General features: G+C 40.0%; 1 protein-coding gene across 4 annotated transcripts in view; it reads right to left on the bottom strand.

Moving 5' to 3' along the window:
* The window catches only part of LOC136872433 (uncharacterized), a 383,991-nt gene that overhangs the window by 67,658 nt on the left and 296,413 nt on the right, over nucleotides 1-19,920 (bottom strand). For all 4 annotated transcript variants that reach the window (XM_067146250.2, XM_067146249.2, XM_067146251.2 and 1 more), the window contains one exon: nucleotides 13,872-14,048. In XM_067146250.2, coding sequence (XP_067002351.2) covers nucleotides 13,872-14,048 — 177 coding nt within the window. The remainder of the gene's footprint in view (nucleotides 1-13,871; nucleotides 14,049-19,920) is intronic.

The raw sequence follows: 19,920 nt of genomic DNA, 5'->3' as shown, positions 1-19,920 counted from the left end.
TTTCTGGACACAGTCACGTGTCATCTTAGTGTCATCAGTAATTTCATTTTTTTTTGGTGAAACTGATGACTGGGTTTTCCTTTTAACTGAGAAGTGCGGTGAAATGTTATGACCATGCTTCACCTTTTCAGACAAACAAGACACATCTGCACTCAGACTGTGCTTAAGGAATTTTGTAAGTCTTCAAAGTTCACATCTGAGAACCCTTACTCAAAATTTTGCTCCTGAATAAAGTAACCACAGGGTCCCACTGCAGCAAAATCCTATCTAAACACCTTCTTAGTGATAACAATTGTGTGGGCACATGCTTCAGAATTTTCCTGATCTCTGTGTTGTGTAAAGTCTGAAATACAACTTTTCTTTCTCTTTGCACTCCTTTCCAGATAATAAAATATAACAATTATACGTTCAGCAGGGTTCCTCGATGGCATTAAAGGGCGACGTCCATATCAAACTAATCAAGCAGCTGGCTCAGGATAGAAGGTCGTTGGATGAGGACAGTCATGCTACCCACCAACCATGAGAGAGAGAGAGAGAGAGAGAGAGAGAGAGAGAGAGAGAGAGAGAGACACACACACACTTTCATCTACATTTACAGGCACACCGCACCCTTCTCTGCAGCGAGATTAATTAGGTGACAGGAGCAGCCTACGATGATTATGTTACTATTTTCCCGCTTCAAACATCCTGCCACACCATTCTTTAATCCTACCATTACTGGAGCATTACCAGCACCAAGAGCTAGGCAGTTTTTTAATGGAATGCAGAATTCCTGAAAAGAAGAGAGCACAAGATTGGCAATGTTAGCTCCAGCAGCATCCCCTTCTAAATTAGGCAAAGAGAGTAGACAACTCTGAATTTCATTGAGTTCAGGCCTAAAAAGATGTTACAACAATAGGATACACTTTCAAGTCACTTTTATTGCTCCCAACAGTAGCAACAAAAAATGCATTCACTTGCAACTGTGATACAATTTTCACCCTTGCCTTCATGCATATTTCTGCAATGATAGCCGCTGTTTTCATTCTAGCACACTTATATCGTTTAGCGATTTCTAAATCAGGAAACATTTTCCCAAAACAAAGGCCCCGCATGGTCGGCACAATTTACAGGCAGGTTATGTTCTACGATAAATGACATAAATAAAGCCTCGGCACTTGTCACAGGATTTACATCTTGGTTTTTACATGAAAAGTTTAGTTTCTGGTTTCTTTCTACATACTGGACACTCTCCTTATATTTTTTCACTTGTATATGTTTGAGTATATCGTACTTCCCGCCATGCGCAACTGAAAATTCATACTTACATATAGTATAGAATGTGAACGTTGGTCCCTTACTGGATTCACGGAAATATGGAAACTTCCCTACAAGCGCGTTTAAACACTGCATCATATTTCTTTTTTGACATTTTGGCCAAAACAAATATTAAGAAATACACCCAAGAAACACTAATACATGACATAACACAAGCACTTATGCAGGTCCTGCCCTGGGTAGACGTCTATGACGTGCTACTTCTGAGGTTAGGTTACTCGCTTGCGACTTCCACTTCCTATTAATGTATTTCAGTATTTGACTGTACAAAAAGGAGCACATGGCTGGCCACCATTCCCCATACTACCATTTGGTTGTGATTGTTAGAACTACTATAAACCAGGCATACTCCGCCATATATTGATAGTAAAAATTAAATAACTGGAAAGGAGGTTCAACCTATTCTATACTCAAAAGAAAGAAACGTAGCAATCACATTTCTATTTAAATGGGACCGGTTTCAACCTTAGTCTAGGTCATCATCAGCCATAAAAACATATAAAATGTTTATGAATGTTGGAGGTCAGTTCCACACTCTGTTAGGCACAAAGACACGACATCACGTTCTGTCCTGCACAAAGTCACAACACTACTAATCAACATACGAAGATGGCTGATGATGACCTAGACTAAGGTCGAAACCGGTCCCATTTAAATAGAAATGTGATTGCTACGTTTCTTTCTTTTGAGTATTGAATAGGTTGAACCTCCTTTCCAGTTATTTAATTTTTAACATCAATAATTTCAATACGGAACAATGAAATTTTTATCTTTAAAATATATTGATAGAACGAGGAAATGCGTGGGAGTTTAAAATAATACAAAAATTAATGAAACTGCTCTGAAAATCGGGGGATTGATTCCGGCGATCAGGAGATTGGGAAGAACGACGAAAAATCGGGAGTCTCCTGCTTAAACTGGGAGAGTTGGCATATCTACATTTTATGCCTTTCTGCAGAAAATATTACACATCAAAAAATAATAGAACATTCAATATATAGAAGACAATAGAAGTATATGCAGCAAAAATAGCCAACCAGAATAACTTCAATGATCACACACATCAAAAAGATTTCCCAATATTCATTCTACTAAATTAAGTCATATCAGTAAAGCACAAGAAGTCACATTCCACGCAATTATATAATTAATTAATTAATTCACTAATGCACATTAAACATCCTCTAAGTCATTTAAAAACAATTTAAAAAAGGAATAACAACAAGACTACAAGTTCAGTTCCACAAAAGTTGATGACGTCACAGGAGCCTGACCTAATGGAAAGTTACCAGTAAACAAACCAGCTGATGAGACGTCGGGAATGATGCATTGCAATCCTAGTTGGACCAGTGAGGAGAGAGTAACCACAACAGAAGTACGTCAATAAGGTAAGTTCAAACATTTCAAGAATTATTAGGATGGCGTATACAGAATTCTAACAAATCTTTGATCAATAATTAAATTCAGAATTCAATATATAAAAAAATAAATATATAAAAATTAAAGTGTGACATCATACAATGATTATGTTCTTTCAGGAAGGAAACATACCATCTATTTAATTATATCTTTTTCATGTATCTGTTATTAAAGGTTTTCTTTTGCAGGTATTTTTTAATTTTATAAATCCTTCATTAGTTTCAACAGACTGAAAAGCTTCCCAGTTGTAGAAGAACATATATGGGTCCGTGTTATTCTTCTACAAATGACAATTTCCAAGATACTGAATCAAACATTTTGATGGATTTTTCAACCAATATAAACTTCTAAATAACTTGTATACACAACTTGCTTCATCTCTTTCACTCTACACCTTCTCGTGAATATTTCTTCTTCTAATGTGCCATTCAAAAGTGCTGCTTTAACATCAATTGTTTGACGCACCAATTTGTTGAATGGCAATACAAAGGAGAGCTCTCATAGCATCAAACTGAGCAACTGGGAATAAAGTTATCAGTAATCGTGGTATAAGTTAAAAAAAAAAAAAAAAAAAAAAAATGAAGTAATCTGTTACAAGGCAAGGCTAACTGCAAAATGATTAAGTCAGCACTCAGGAACTAATTACATTGAAACTTTCCATGCTCTGCTACCATGTTAGAATAAAATAATTTTAACATGTAAGCTATGGAACAAAGATTTATTATACTGAATATGTATAAAATTTAAAAAAAATATTTATTGCAGCCAATGGCCATAGGTGATGATACACACAATAATTAGATTACATAGGTAATTCAATTCCAAGGAATAACAATGCACACAGTCAGATAGTCCTTGTCAAGTACATACTAGCAGTCATAGTGGGAGTGCATTTAAGTGGTCGTTTCTCCTAGGGGACACTTGGGTAACCATAGTGCTAGTAGGCCATTCCACTGTCTGAGAGAGAGAGAGAGAGAGAGAGAGAGAGATATGGACTAAGTGCACTTGCTGATCATAATGGGGGGGGGCGACTATTCCAGTGTTCAGCTTTCAAGTAGGACTGTACACTGGTGTTCGTCTTTTCTTGTCTTCCATCTGTGAGAGGGCATTTAGGACTAGGACCGACCTCGATCACAGATTGCAATGCATAGTGGTGAGGGGCCATTTCCTTGTCTAATTTGTGACATTCTGTTGAGATCACACATTGCACAGCACAGCGATGAAAGATCTTTTGTTTGTCTAGTTTGCATCACTATGTTGAGCATACCGCGTCCGCTTGTAGTTCCACTTTACCAGTCTTTAGCGAATGCGGCAACGGATACTGTTCTTGCGGTGCAGTTGATAAGGTGGTACCTGGGGCATTTTCCACCACAGAGGCGCAGGTACATTCTTCATTTGGTTCGTGGTATCCAGCGGTTTGACATACCTTTCCGTGGAACCTGTGGGCGGTGAATCAGGTGAAGATGTGACGCAGGATGTAGCCCGGCCTCTTCCATTCATCGTTTCTCATTGCCTCCATTTCGTAGAATTCTTTGGGAATTTGCTAAGCTTTTCGTTGTCTTTCTTCCAGGACTGCAGTAGATGCTTGAGTATCGGGGAGGTCAAAGGTAGTTTTTATGTCCTCTAGGAAGAACGGCTCGTCCACCAGGGTGTACACCAGTCTATTCTCTGTGTATTTTGATAGCTGGAGGATCCGTATGAGGAATCTGGCTTTGATGTTTTCAATCCTTTTTAGATTTGCTGTGGTTAGCTTGTGCCAGATTAAGTGTATTCCGTACGTGGCTACTGAGGTGACTTTGAGTTTGAACAATGCCATGGCCGCTCTTACCGATAGATTCTGAGACTTGGGAATTTCGAACATTGCTGTAGTTGCTGCTATCACTCTTTCTTTGACGTGTAGTGTGAAAGTTGCTCCTGTGGTCTGTAGTGTGATACCTAGGTACTTGAATGATGGTATTATTTCAAGCTCGTCCCCTCTGTTTGTGAAAACTTCTTCTCTTGCCAGTCTTCCTCCTCTTCTGAATTAAATCACTTTTGTTTTTCCACTGTTGATGCTCAGTGAGTTTTTGTCTGCCCATTCTTGTAGATTGTTGAATGCCTTCTGGGTCTCTTGATAGCACAGCCATGTCGTTGGTATACATTACAAGATTGACCCCTGCTGGCCCTATTGTACTTGCGATGTCGGCTGTCATCAGGTTAAACAATACTGGGCTCATTGAGTCTCCTTGGAGTACCCCTTTGATCTGCATTATAGGTGCTGAGATTGTTGTCGCGTCATGGATTTTCACGTAGTTTACATTAAATATAACTTTTATGATTTCCATTTCATGCTGCAAGTTGGTTAGTGTTGTTTCCAGTTTTTCTATTAGAATCTTCCTGTCTATGCTGTCGAAGGCTTTTTGATAGTCGATGAATATAGTGTAAAGTGGTGTAGATGGTTGCGCTAGTGCGGTGCCTATTTCATTTGTCACTTTCCTAATGGCTTGCAATGTCGATTTGCCATCCATGAATCCATATCGGTTGGGTGGTATCACTTCCATTATTCTTGGTCTGATGCGGGTCAAAATGGCCTTTGAGAACACTTTGAAGATATTGCACTCCAGGGCAACTAATTTTTACAGGGGTATTAAATACACAACCTACTGTGCCTTTGTGGAATAAGAATAACAGGTTAAATTAATGGCCTGAACACAAAATGAATGGAGGCGTATACTTGCACTCCTAGATATGAACACTAAAAACAACCTAAGGGGCTCTAGGCCGATGAAACAGGGGCTATTCCCAAACTACTGAGGTGACTCGTATAGAAATTATTTAACACATTACAGGCAGAAAACCGTTAGAGAAAAACGTAGTCACCTCAAACCAAGATGAAGGGGAGCTCGAGAGGGTATCACTCTCTATCCCCGATTTACCTTTAAAGATTTTATGAAATTTTTACATTAGCTGGAAGATGATTTACATTTTCGAAAAGTAGGTGACATAGTTAAAGATTCGGACCTTTCCCTCGGATTAAACTGCGGAGGTAGCAAGAAAGAATAAAGTTATGTGGCCATTACCTTGAAGATGTTCTAGCTGCCGACGAAAGAGGCCGCCCGCCTCCTGCTTAACACACACACTCAGAAAGGTGACGATCAATTGGCCAAGAAATGTGGAAATCTGCAGTTTATAAACCCTCAGGGAAGGTTCGAGATCATTCAAGACTAAACTAGCCACACCCTCTCAATTTTATTGGATGTATTCAAAGTAACACTCAGAATCGAACAAGAAGCCTGTGATAGGTTGAAAATTAATTACAGAAATTAGGGATTGGCTAGATTCAAAACTGGCAGGAAGAAAAAGGAAATATTGCCAACCCAAAAATAAACAAACATCAATCAGTTACAAAAACCTAGAAATACAAAACTTCCTTAAATTATAAGTTCTTTCACTTTGCACGATCATACATTTTTTGTGGTGTCATCTGTAGAAAAATGTTCAATCTTCTTGATGTAGAGCAAACAAAACAAGGAGGAATTCACTCAGTTTAGAAAACTTCACAATAACAAAATTACTCAATATTTTAGTGGTGACCTCTTCTGATTAAAGTTCTAAGTTCCTGTTGTATTAGTTTCCACTTTGTTCGATAGAGGAGTTCATTAAGGCGCTTATTTTAAATGAGCGGCATTGAGGTGTACCTCCCGGTACAGCGACGATGGGAGAGTAAAGAGCTAGGACTGGGAAGGAAGCAGCCGTGGCCTCAATTAAGGTACAGCCTGGTGTGAAAATGGGAAACCACGGAAAACCATCTTCAGGGCTGCCGACAGAGGGATTCAAACCCACTATTTCCTGGATGCGAGCTCACGGCTGCGTGCTGCCTTTTTGTTCCTGGCTTCTTGGATAATTCTCCATACCTCGTCGGTTGTGAGTGGGAGTGAGTGTTCCAAGAGGTCTCTTTTTTCAAATTTGTTCGATGTTGCGCTTCCAAGAAGTTCTCGGAAGTGTTCCGTCCACTGTTGTGGGCTTATTACAGAAGTTTTCTGTATTGACTTGCCTGCTTTCCGGATTCAGTGGGGTTTTTCCTCTGCTTCCTCGATCAACTTCTTCTCTTCTCGTAGTTTGTGGTCACTCTTTTGCATTCTTAGTAATTTCTTTGTACATTTTCCTCGCCTCAGCGTATTTTTGTAGATGGTGTTGGTTGCTACTGGATCTGGCTTTGTGGAGGTATTCCAGGGTTTCCTGTCTTGCAATGTAGCATTCTTTGCCGAACTATTTCTTGGCCGTTCTCTGGGTGTTTGGTTTCGTAGTTGAGGCCAGTAGAATTTGCTGTAGTTTTGTCGTGGCTTTGTCAATGTCTCCCCGTTCGATCATTGCCTTTATTTCCGGTATGGTTCCTTTGTTTACCTCCCATAGGTTCATGTCTAGTCTTCTCGAGAAACTTGTTAGTAATTCCGGAGCTTCCATGGGTGCGTCTATATCCATGCGGAGGGAAGTCTTGACTGGTAGGTGTTTCCTGATTGGATTGCTGAGTGCAACCCTCTGCTTCACTTGGTCTATCCCTTGGTTGCTGAGGAATACCAGGTCATTTGTGCTTTTCCCATTATGTCCTATGTATGTATACTTGTCTCCTGTGTTCACTAGTTTCAGACCGTTGTCTATTAGGAAGTCTATAACATTGTCAGTTTTAATGCTTCTTTTGTCAATCCGGCAATTGAAGTCCCTGGCTACAAGGAGAGGCTTATTGTCGTTGAATGCTTCAATGGCTCCTCCTAAGCTGTCTATGGTGGTTTTTGCATCTATATTTGGGTTGAAGAAGGCTATTATTATGTTGATGAGTTGGGTAGATAGTGACATTATGAACTGGGATTTAAAAACTGCTGGTGTTGGTTGCAGATGTGGTTTGAAGTAGCAGCTGACCCATCCTTCGGGACGTCCTCTGCTTCCTTGTTTTGCACTGATATAGGCGCCGTAGAATCCCCATATGTCAATTCCCTCTGTGGTGAGGGTCTCTGTAAGCATTACGATGTCGTATGTGTCCCAATTTGTGCTTGTATCACTAGAGAGTAGCGTTTTGAGTCCTTCTACATTCCATAGCATAGTTTGGATTGATGCATAGGTTCTGTCTGCGGTGGGTGCTGTGCGGTTGTCGTAGTCGTGTGTTGAACTGGTGTTGTCGGACGAGTTGATTGGTTCGCTGTTAGAACTTGTAGGGACGAAAAGTTACCCTCCCGGGCCAGAAGGTTGGGTTGTCCATAGTTTCCTTTTTCGAGAATGGGACTGTGAGCCTGTAGGCTTTGCTCTGTCCTTTTGAGTTTGAGGGCGTGATTTCTCGAACTTCCTTAATGCCATTTGCTGCAAGGTGGTTCTTTATGTCTTCCTCTGTAGTGGTGGGGTCTAGTCTTCTAACGTAGAACCATGCTAGTTTTTCGGCAGCTCTCAGGTTGCTAGTTCCTTTTCCTGTTCCTGTACCATATTAGTTACGTTTGTACCCAGTGCAGGTGCCCTGTGTGTCTGTGGTTGCTTGTAGCATGCTGCTGGTTTGCTCTTTAACAGTGTGGTTTTGAGTCGGGCTACAGGGGTGGTCTTGTGTGTTTTTTGCTTCCTGTGTTTGGTTTTTAGTTATTTCTGAGTACGGTTGCTTGCCCGCAGTTGTGGATTTCTTGCCTATTGTTGTTTACTGGGTCACAGTAGATTTCAGCTGGTCTGTCATTATTTCCGATTGTTTCACTTGCACTTCCAGTATGAGCGCTAGTTTGCTTAGCAGTGATTCACTGAGGTTGTCGATGGTTGAATTAATTTTGTTTACATCTTTGTGTATTTTGGAGCTTAAGTCCTTATTTTCCAGGATAGTGTCTCTTGTTTCGTCTTCTTCTGGTGGCATTGCGTTAATGCCGTATGCGATGAACTGATGTCTTCACTTGGGGCAGAGCCAGAAGAAGTTTTTCTTTTTCGATTTTAACACGTTATACGCCGATATGGAGACACCCATGCACTCTATGTGATACATTGTCGTACACTTTCCGTCGTACAAGATTACCTGCTCTGCCTTTTTGCATTTGTTGCATGCATTATTGTTGTTTTTACTTGGTGCCATGGTGTGTGTGTTGCCATTGTGTATTCTTCGTGATTTAATCCCGGTTTGTGGGTTGGCACGAGATTCTATGTTTCTCTTTTGCTGTGCGGTTTGTGAGTTTGTTACTTGACATGGATTTTGTGTGTTCCTCTTCTGGTGTGCGATTTGTGAGTTTTGTTACTTAACCTCACTAACAGACTCCGATCCGCCTCTCAGTTTTGGCATGAAGTTTTTATCTTTGGATACTGATACTTGTTGTTACTGAATTATAAGTTTGTAATACACTGCTTTTCACTTATTTTGACCTATTTTGTGGCTGCTAGATTGGTATTTTCCTCTTTCTATCTTGTATCGTTCTTTCACTTCTGCATTGGCATGCCTGCACTCCAATATTCAGGCCACTATCTCCTGAATATGTATTAAATAAATATTATTATTGTTTCTGGAATATATATACTAACAAGTCTGGTAGCAAACAGGAATCGAGGGAAGCTGGATCCCATTATTTCACACTGTGTCTGTTCCCACGGGGATGAACCCCGTAGAGAATTGAAAGTTAAGACTTGGATCAGGGACCACCTTGGACAAATTTTTGATGTTTATGAGCCATATCCAAAAATATCCTCCCTGAATGCCACCCACTCCAATCAGGCTTTGTAGCCGATCACGCAGCCAAGGCGATATACACAGTCATAGCAGGTGTTGCACAGAGTCCGTTGTTTAACGATTCCTAGGACAGGCTGATACTCAGTTCCGACTCCTCAGTGCTATCTCGCTACTGCTCTCCATGGAGACTTTTGGCTCTTGGGTTTCCCTTTCTGGCCTGGTTCATCTCTCCTTAGCCCACTCCTCTGAAGGTGCGCATGTTGATGGCAAGCTTTGAGGGACACAAATTCAACAAGCACTGGGCACCAGAGCCCATGCACAAATCAGCCATAGAGGCATGTACCCCACAGCATATATAGAGTATAATAACAATAATAAAAAAATAATAAAAACTGTAACTGCTCCGGGGTAAATACGGCTACAAGTAATAATAACATTTGCTACCATTGTGCAACCACATTGTTACACACCAACACAAATTAACGCAAAGAGACATGATAATAACATGCACGGAATTAAAAACATACGCACATTAAGCATAGAAAACAATAACGAACAGGTTGACCAATATGATGGCTAAGGAAGGATAGTTGGGAAGCGGCTAGGAACCAAATCCAGGCGGTGAAAGGTATTGGCAATGCTGAAGAAGCAAAATCAATGGTGACTGCAATTCAATAAGTTTACTTAACAATTTAGGTGAAAATTAGAGCGCAAGTAATCAACAAAATACATCTTTAAAAATATTAAATGGCTTCCAAAAATAATTATAATTTACCCCGAGGGTAGCATTTCAGTTATTTAACCTTAGACCGGAACATCTCACACCACGTTCCACGGTTCATGGCGAAACATTTAAATCAAATAATACTGACCGAAAGAAAAAGGAAAGTAACATTATACAGCCATAAGTATGGACATGTAAGAACGGGGAACAACATTAAAGATATTCATTCTAGTGCAGGGCAACTTTAGGAGGCAGCCCCCTCAAAAACACTGAGAAAGGGTGCCCGTCCTAAATGTGAATGCTCCAAGATGACGCAGAATAAATGAGACAGGCCAAAGGCGAAAGTTACACTTCACGATTACATCGAGAGGCGTTGAATATCTAATTTACAAAATCAAAGAAATGGGAAGTGTCTCTTAACACAAATCTGATATGACTTGCCGGAAGGCTAAGTCATTCTAAGAAAAATTTCGCGACTGAAGGAAAAAATGGGTAAGCTCCGGCAAAAGAAATTAAATAGAACAATACATTTGAAGATAACTACCAGAAAGATAAAAAAACAAGTAAGTGCTTACCTGTTGGAGGGGCCAAGAAGACCCATCACCTGGAGAAGGCAACCTCTCCCTTCGGTGGTTAAAACAGAAAGACGGCTCAGCAGAACTTGGGGTTAGCCACGAGCTCCTCTCCGGAAATTAGGAAATTGTAAAACAACCAACGAGCATCTGTATTTTCCTTCGTCCGCCAATCACAACGAATTTTATAATGACCGATAGGGGCCCCAGGAATAAAATCATAAAGAACATCGAGCAGCATCCAGAAACTTCAAAACTGATGCAATATGATAAAAATGGAAACTCCAGGAAGCATCCCATCCCGATCTAGCGTCTTACTTCAATTTTTCACAACACCAAACAATCTTGAAGCCATATCAAAATTAAATAATTCCAAAATTCACACACAGAACATATAAACCATAAATAAATACATGATATAAAATTCCCCAGTCTTTCAATTCCAAATAATCACTACAAAAATGATAATAAAATTTGGTCTGGCATTTGGCTGTGCGGGGACCTGTGTCATCAAGCAGATCTTGTACTAATTACAATCTTGCCTAACTCCCACAGTTACAGCAAACCAAAAACTCAAACAATTGGCATTCAGGGCCTGATTTTCAACATAAAGACATTTCATTGCCTGTAGAAATAGGCCTTAGACCATCACAACAGTCAATATATTTTGATTATTTTCTCTCCCTCTTCTTCTTATTTTTCTACAACTTTTCCTATATCCTGGTGGTCACAGATGCTATCTATCATATTAGTGATGTGACAATAATCCAAGGGAAGTGGGCAATAGTTGGATACTGTTGAAACACCCCAAAACTTCAGAAAATAAAAGCTGACACTAGGTGTTGTACATAACAAATTATTTACTCATGGTGAAATCGTCACCACTGTCAAGTCGTGAGAAGAAACAGATGAAATTGACCATCAGGTGTGTAAAACGCAGCTGTCTTTGCTGATAGCAAGGATCCTTTGATCTAAGCAGACAACACTGAACCCTGAGTGGCAGAAAATATAAGAGAAGCTACGTGACCTGAAGTGTGGAGTATATCTCACCAACGGACTACTACATGTTTAGGCATTTAAGTCACTTTCTGGAAGACAGGTTGTTCAACACCAGGTATGATGAAAAAAGTGCCTTACAGTATTTCACTGCCTAATGGGAGCCATGTTTCTTCAGGACTGGGCTTGAGACCCATTGTGAATTATTATTCACAGAGATACGAAGGGAGTTCAATATATAATGTAACACATTTCTTTTTCTAAAAAGCAGGTTGGTTTTATTGAGGATTCAAATACAACATATTATTCCCCAATCCTTTTGCTACAATACGCTGTTTTTCGACATAATCTCCGTTCTATGCTACGGCCTTATGCCACTGTAACGTGAGGGTCTGTATGCCTGCATGGTACCACTTGACTGGTCGATGTTGGAGCCAAAGTTGTGGTGCATCAGTAACATCTCCATCATCCACGTACCGTTTCCCACAGAGTGCATCCTTCATTGGACTAGACAGATGGAAGTCAGCAGGCACGAGATCCTCGCTGTACAGTAAATGAGGAAGAACAGACCTGATCAGACAGGTTTGCCCGACCTTGTTGTGATGATGAAACTCGCCTTGCCCAATGACTCACCGTGCATTTGTCTACTGCAAGGTCTCCGTAGACATTCTGCAAGTGTCTATGAATATCTGTGATGCCCTGGTTTTCCGTTAAAAGAAACTCAATAACTGCTCTCTGTTTGGTATGCACTTCAGTTACAGATACCATTTTGAAGGCTAGTTACAATGCTGCCACCTACTGGAAATTAATGAAACTCTATGAGACTAGGCAGGAATATTCAAAGATGTCCCAAACAAAATTCCAATTTTTAAAAACCGAAGTGGGCCGAAAAATAAAATGTGTTGCATTATATATTGAACGCTCCTCGCATGTTGCTGCAAATGGAGACTGTTTAGAAGCAGATATGTTTTCTTCTTTAAAAAACTTGGTACTAGTATGAGGTATGAAAATGACCCTTATTTCTGAACAACCTGACATTACAGTAACTGGGGTTGTCTACTGTACTCAAACTAAGATGATGATGATGAGGATGCTTGTTGTTTAAAGGGGCCTAACATCGAGGTCATCGGCCCCTAATGGTACAAAATGACAACAAAAAGTTCAAAAATCCACTGACCAAAATAAAAAATAAAAATTCATGAAAAATGAATGGATAGACATGAACTCAAAAGAAACAAAAAGAAACAACAAACAAACAAACAAACAAACAAACAAAAACAGTGGATCCGACTCAAAAAAAGGTCATAAATAACACTATTACTGATCAAGGGACCACTTATAAAGCACAGTCCTGAATCGAGGGTGCTGGATGTCTAAAGGGGTCGAAAAACCAGGTCTAAGGCCCCTCAGAATGGTACATGTCACGAGTAAAGTAGAACCATGGTATTTGTAATGTTGGGGTATTAATCAAAAGTAGCGAAGACTCACGGTGTTCCACACAAGATGGTACTACTCACAAGTATTGTACTTTGTATAGGTAACGCAAACCTATGGTGGTTCTCACACAATGGCACCACTCATAGCCAACGCAAACCGATGAGGTTCCTCACCTAGGTGTACTAACCACAGGAGCTCGCACTATCCCGTGGTGTTCCTCACATAGTGGGTACTAATCACAGGCAACGCAGACCCATGGTGTCGCTCATATAGTGGTACAACTCACAGGCTACGCCCAGACCCGCGGTGTTGCTCACATGGGTACGACGCACGGGTACTGGAAACCCACAGGAGAACCCCCTCTTGCTGCTACTAATCACAAACCTATCTCGTACCTAATGTAGTGGTACTACTCGCAAGTACAGGCAACCCATGGTGCTCCCCGCATGATAGTACAAATCAAAAGTAGTTTCATGGTCCTAATTCAATCATCCCTGGTCGCCCCTTTTAGTCGCCTCTTACGACAGGCAGGGGATACTGCGGGTGTATTCTACATGTGCGTCCCCCACCCGCAGGGGGTAGTGTGTTTAGTCCGCGAGAGGTATTTTATTTCCCTAAAGTCCGCCTGCAAGCCGGTTAGGACCCCCCTATCCGCCACCTGGGACGCGCCACGTGGGAGTATCACCTCTCCCCCTGCTACACCAGCAGAGTAGGTTCGTGGACTCGAACTAAGAAGTTGTGTACTTACTGAACAATTTTCATTACAGGCCACTTGCTGGGGGTCAGAGGTTCTGCTTCAGAGGTGGTGATGGTGGTGGTGGTGGTGGTAGTGTTGTTGGCGGCGGTGGTGGCAGAGGCGATGGTCGTCTGCTCCGTTATTTGAGGGGTACAGGGTTGAGGATTCAAACAAGTACGTTTCCTGATCCTAAAATTAGAAAAAAATCATTGGTATACAAGGTTTAATGAAATCTAAAGCACAGATCTTTAGCAAGTAAAAGGTAAATTTTAATTTTCAGGTCAAACTAATTCTGTAAGGTTAATTTTATTTAATTACATATAAGAATGCATGGATTAAAGTTATCCGATTTATGTTTTAAAGATACAGCAGAGCTCCAATTATCCGGCCTTCCATGTTATCTGGACTACTTTTGTTTTTTTTCTATATTAATGCTCTTTAACACTACATTATCTAGAAGGACCACTCAGGTCATTTTGACCAGTGAATACTTTTAATTCCTTTTTTCGTTTAATACACAGTAATACATTCAATCAATCAATCAATCAATCAATCCTGACCTGCATTTAGGGCAGTTGCCCAGGTGGCAGATTCCCTATCTGTTGTTTTCCTAGCCTTTTCTTAAATGGCTTCAAGGAAATTTGAAATCTACTGAACATCTCCCTTGGTACGTTATTTCAATCCCTAACTCCCCTTCCTATAAATGAATATTTGCCCCAATTTGTCCTCCTGAATTCCAACTTTATTGTGATCTTTCCTATTTTTAAAGACGCCACTCAAACTTATTCGTCTACTAATGTCATTCCACGCCATCTCTCGGCTGACAACTCAGAACATACCACTTATATCACAAATATTATAATAATATTTATAGATCCACCTGTTCAATACAATACAAATATTATTATAATATTTGTGATATACGTCATCTTCAATACGGAACCAAAATGAGAATAGTTTCTTGTAACATACCACTTATCTTGATTTATGAACTTCATTTTTCCGTATTGATATTTACCAATCGTCACAAACTTAGTCGAGCAGTTCGTCTTCTTTCTCCCAGTTCTTCCCAGCCCAAACTTTGCAACATTTTTGTAACGCTACTCTTTTGTCTGAAATCAGCCAGAACAAATTATTGCAGCCTATTGCTGTTTAAGGTTATCAGTGTTCTAATCACCATTTATACAGACAATTACAAAAAATTATTTAAAAATACAAAGACAAAAGATCAAGCATAATTCTGATTATGAGAAACTAACATTTTCAGAACATGGTCCATACACATATTTCTTGCACTGGACATACAGATATTGTGTTTTGTTAAGAGTTGTAAAAGGGCACAGTTTCAGGGAGTTTCTTTGGTGTTTGTTGGTCCACTGTAACTGACCGAAGTATTGATCTTAGAAGGATGTTTTTCTTGGTCTTCCCCCAGTAAAATGTAATGGTTGTAATCTGATTTGTATAATAATAATAATAATAATAATAATAATAATAATAATAATAATAATAATAATAATAATAATAATAATGGCGTGTGTCCTCCGGAGAGGCTTGGTGCAGGTCTTTTGATCTGACGCCCATCGGTGACCTGCGCGTCGTGATGAGGATGAAATGCCGATAAAGGCGACACATACACCCAGTCCCCGTGCCAGGGGAATTAACCAATTATCGTTAAAATTCCCGACATTGCCGGGAATCGAACCCTGTAGTCAAAGCGCGCTAACCATTTAGCCATGGAGCCGAATGTCTGCTTGTATAAAACAGTATCATACAAAGATCTGGCAGTAGATTTTGCAGATGGTGGAACTTCTCTGGAAGGCTTCTTCAGTGTGCACACTATGATTATGTCCTCCTGCTTGAACTTATCTGCAAGATGTCTAGCCGTGAAGAAATTGCTGCATGTGACAATTTTTCTTTCCCAGTGATCGGTGTCACAAGATGTGTAACAGCATGCTCTGTTACGGGTATGTTGGGAGGTCATTCACTATGTTTACCCACATGCCGGGCTGAGTGGCTCGGATGGTTGAGGCGCTGGCCTTCTGACCCCAACTTAGAAGGTTCCATCCTGGCTGAGTCGGTGGTATTTGAAGGTGCTCAAATACGTCAGCCTTGTGTCGGTAGATTTAATGGCATGTAAAAGAACTCCTGTGGGACTAAATACCGGCACCTCGTAGTCTCCAAAAACCATAAAAGTAGTTAGTGGGACGTAAAGCCATTACATTGTTATTAAACCCATTCACCATATATTTGCTGTTGGCATACCAAGACGACGATGGTTAGACTCGGTTTCTGACGATTTAAAGATAAGAGGTATAGAACTAAATGAAGCCACAACACTAGTTGCAAATCGAGGATTGTGGTGACGTTTAGTAAATTCTCAGAGGCTTGCAGACTGAACGCTGAAAGGCATAACAGTCTATAATGATAATGTATGTATGTATGTATGTATGTATGTATGTATGTATGTATGTATCAGGTGCAAACAATAATTCCAAACCAAATTTTTCTTGTTTATTGCTCATATAGTAGCTGTGAGCCTTGCATGGGTATAAGCCTAGCTGCTATGTATGGTTACAAAGGTATCCAGTTTATTGCTTAGGATGCAGGTTCCAGACTGGGGTAGCCATCGGTCTCGAGTCTCTGAGTACTTATCGTGAAATATGAGGAACCGCATTACTTCTATGAACTTATTTCTTCCCATAATGCCTGAAAAAAATGGCAGCCCCCACAATTGTGAGCACAGAAGTTTGAGGGGAAAATATTTCCTCCATACACTCCACATGCATACATTATGCCTATAGCAGCTTCTAATATGTCAATCTCTAATACCCATGAATTATCTGTACTTTATTCATTTAGCATATGGCTACATTACTAAAAATTAATATTTACAATTTTATCTCAAATTACAAACTAATATCCACGCCATGAATGAAGTCTATCGATCCCTCTGTCATAATACCAATATAAATGGTCCGTTATTGGACATTATAAAATTTCCAGCTAACTCATTCCTAGTTGCCAGCGTTTCGCCCCCGTGTGCTAGGCTGGGCTCTTCAGTTGGTACCTAGCACACCTACCAAGACGCTGGCTAGTGCATACCGTGGAGGCCACTGCGTAGGCTAATTGTAGCCACTGGCAGTGCCAATGCACTATGAGAGACTTTGTCTCATTATTAAAAATTGATGCCTGCTTGGCCAGTGTTGGTTTTTTTATTCAGTTAAGAACCAACCAGATCTTGCATGGCAATTCAAAGACAGCTGACTTTGTTAATATGCACGGCATCTTAAGTTGTTCCATCGCAGCATTAACCTGCCATATCTGCCTCCAGCAGTCATTAGTATTAAAACTGCTGCCAACTAAATTCTTGCAGTTTCCAGGGGTGGGTGACGAGAGCTAAGCCTTCCTTTACTGATGGTTGGGATGTCTATGTGAACAGGGAGGTGAGGATTTTTCTGTCTTTTTTTGTATTCCTGTACAAGTACACTTTCCCACTGCATAGAAGGAGGTGGTATGTGGCTAAATATGGGTATCGGTGGCCAGAAAGTAGCTGTAGCTCTGATTGTGCCAGTTATAAGATGCATGGTATGGTTCAGCTGTGTGTGAACAAGTCTTGTGTGAGTACTATTCATCAAAGCTGGACAGCAATATTCTGCAAGAGGGCAAACCAACTCCAGAGCTGAAATACGGAGTGTTGATGCAGAGGATCCATATGATGTGCCACAGAGTTTCTGCAGAATGTTATTTCGAGTTTAGATTTTGGCAGTTGTTCTGAATAGGTGTTATTTGTAACTAAACATTCTATCAAGCATGACCCCTAGGTACTTCGAGTTTCTGTTATGTCTGAGCAGTTTTCCTTCAAAGAAGACCGTGAGCTCTTTGTTCGCCAACTTGTCGTTTAGGTGAAACACTGAGGCTTATGTCTTAGCGACACTTGGCTGCCACCTTCATTTGTGGAAATCATCATTTTTCATTTCCCCTTGTCCAGCTCCTGCCTGGTCGGGGTGTTGATGGCACCTCTCCACCGTTACCTCTATTTCCACCACTCCTCTTTCGTAATTGTATTCTAGCCCAGTCTTCTTTTTCTTATACTGTTCTTGACAGAGTCCATCCATCTTGCTCTGAGCCTCCATCTTGCCCTCTTTCCTTCTACCTTAGTCTCCAACCCTAATTTTGGTATCCTCCTCTCCTCCATCTTTATAACATGTCCAAACCATCTAAATTTATTCTTCTCCATCCTATGACTCAGTTTTTCTACCCTAACTCTTTTCTGACCTCAACATTTTTTATTCTGTCTCTCCTTGTCATCCCTACCATACTCCTCAGGAACTTCATCTCAGTGGCCTGAATTTCACTATCATTTCTTGCTGTCAAAGTTCAAGTCTCTGATGCATACGTTAATATAGGGGTATAGTACATCTTGTACATTATATCTTTACACTTCATAAGAACTTCTCTGTTCCACACCAGGTTCCTTACATTCTGGTAGAACTTATTTCCCACTTGTACCCTTCTGCTGATTATCTTATCCCACCTTGCATCTTGCAGCAATTCATTTCCCAAATATTTGAAGTGTTCAATAACCTCAAGGTTTTGTCCTCTGATAATAAGATTCCTTTTCCTTCTCTTTCTCCTCTTGTCATCACCACTGTTTTGCTCTTCTCCACACTGATTTTCAAACCAAATTTCTCAATATCATCATTTGAAGCCTCTAATTGGATTTGCACTCATGTATTGTTGACTCCCCAAATCACTATGTCATCTGCAAACAACATTTTCTTATCTCCCCTCCATATCATGACTTTGTTTCCTTTAGAATTTCATCCATAACCTTTATAAACATACGTGGACACAACCGGAACAATTCTCATACATGGCCTTCATTAGTTCCCTTGATTGCCTTCCACATCCATTTCTTTCTATTAACACTATCATACGCCTTCTTTAGATCAAGAAGAATTGTGAGAGTAAAAGAAATAAGATAGAAGAAAATAAAAGTATGGAAATTAAAAGATGAAAGAACTCAACAGAAATTTCACGAGGAATTAGAACAGCAAGGAAACAAGAATGGGACCACAAGAATGAACGTCAAGAGTAAAAGAGAGAGAATGGGACCACAATGAAAACTAAAAGATGTAAGAAGTTCATTATTGTGTCTGCATAGACGTGGAAAGTAAAAAAATATCATCAGTCAAACTGACAGGTGGTCCTTCAAGGTAATGTTTTATACAGCTCACTTAATATATTTGATAAGCGTTTGCTTTGACAGAACATTTACATCACAACTGTATACATTAAAAGTCATGAAAAATAAGTGAAGTATTTTTGTTCTAGTGGTTTAATGTTGCACTAACCCACCGAAGGTTCTCGGTGATTCAAGGATGGGAAAGGGCTAGGATTCGGCAATTTAGCGGCCATGGCCTTAATTAAGGTACAGCCGTAGCATTAGACTGGTGTGAAAATGAGAAACGACAGAAAACCATATACGAGGCTGCCAATCATGTTTGAACCCACTGTCTCCTGAATGCAAGCTCACAGGTACGCCACCCTAAGCACACAGCCAACTCATTCAGTAAGTGCATTAAATTAAAACACACAATTCACGAAGCCGTAAAGAGTGCTAACCGGTCAAAATAACTGGTGTGGCCCTTCTAGTGTAAAGTAATATGATACATTATACAGTACTATATTTAAATGTATGACAAGCTATGAATTATTGTGCTTCGATATTAATTACACATTCACCTGCAAGAATTACAGTACTGTACATTGTTGATCGAAATAACACCTTGCTTTTCTTTACAATTCAATATATTCACTACACAACAATGTAAAAACGTAATACGTGCACACTGTGCACTACATAAAAGCATTAACATTTGAACATTAGTTTCACATTAGTTACTTTTCTATACATGTCTGGTTTAGTTTACCGAGTGCATCTACGAGTTTAACCTTTCTTTGTGTAAGTTGAAGAGTGAACATGCCATTTAAAAAAGAAAAAAAAAGGGAGAAGAGAGAAAGACTGATTAAAAAAAAAAAAAAACAAATAATTTTGTGT

This window comes from Anabrus simplex, chromosome 4, assembly GCF_040414725.1.
Source record: "Anabrus simplex isolate iqAnaSimp1 chromosome 4, ASM4041472v1, whole genome shotgun sequence".
Lineage (NCBI taxonomy): Eukaryota > Metazoa > Arthropoda > Insecta > Orthoptera > Tettigoniidae > Anabrus > Anabrus simplex.
This window is presented reverse-complemented; position numbering and strand designations above follow the sequence as displayed.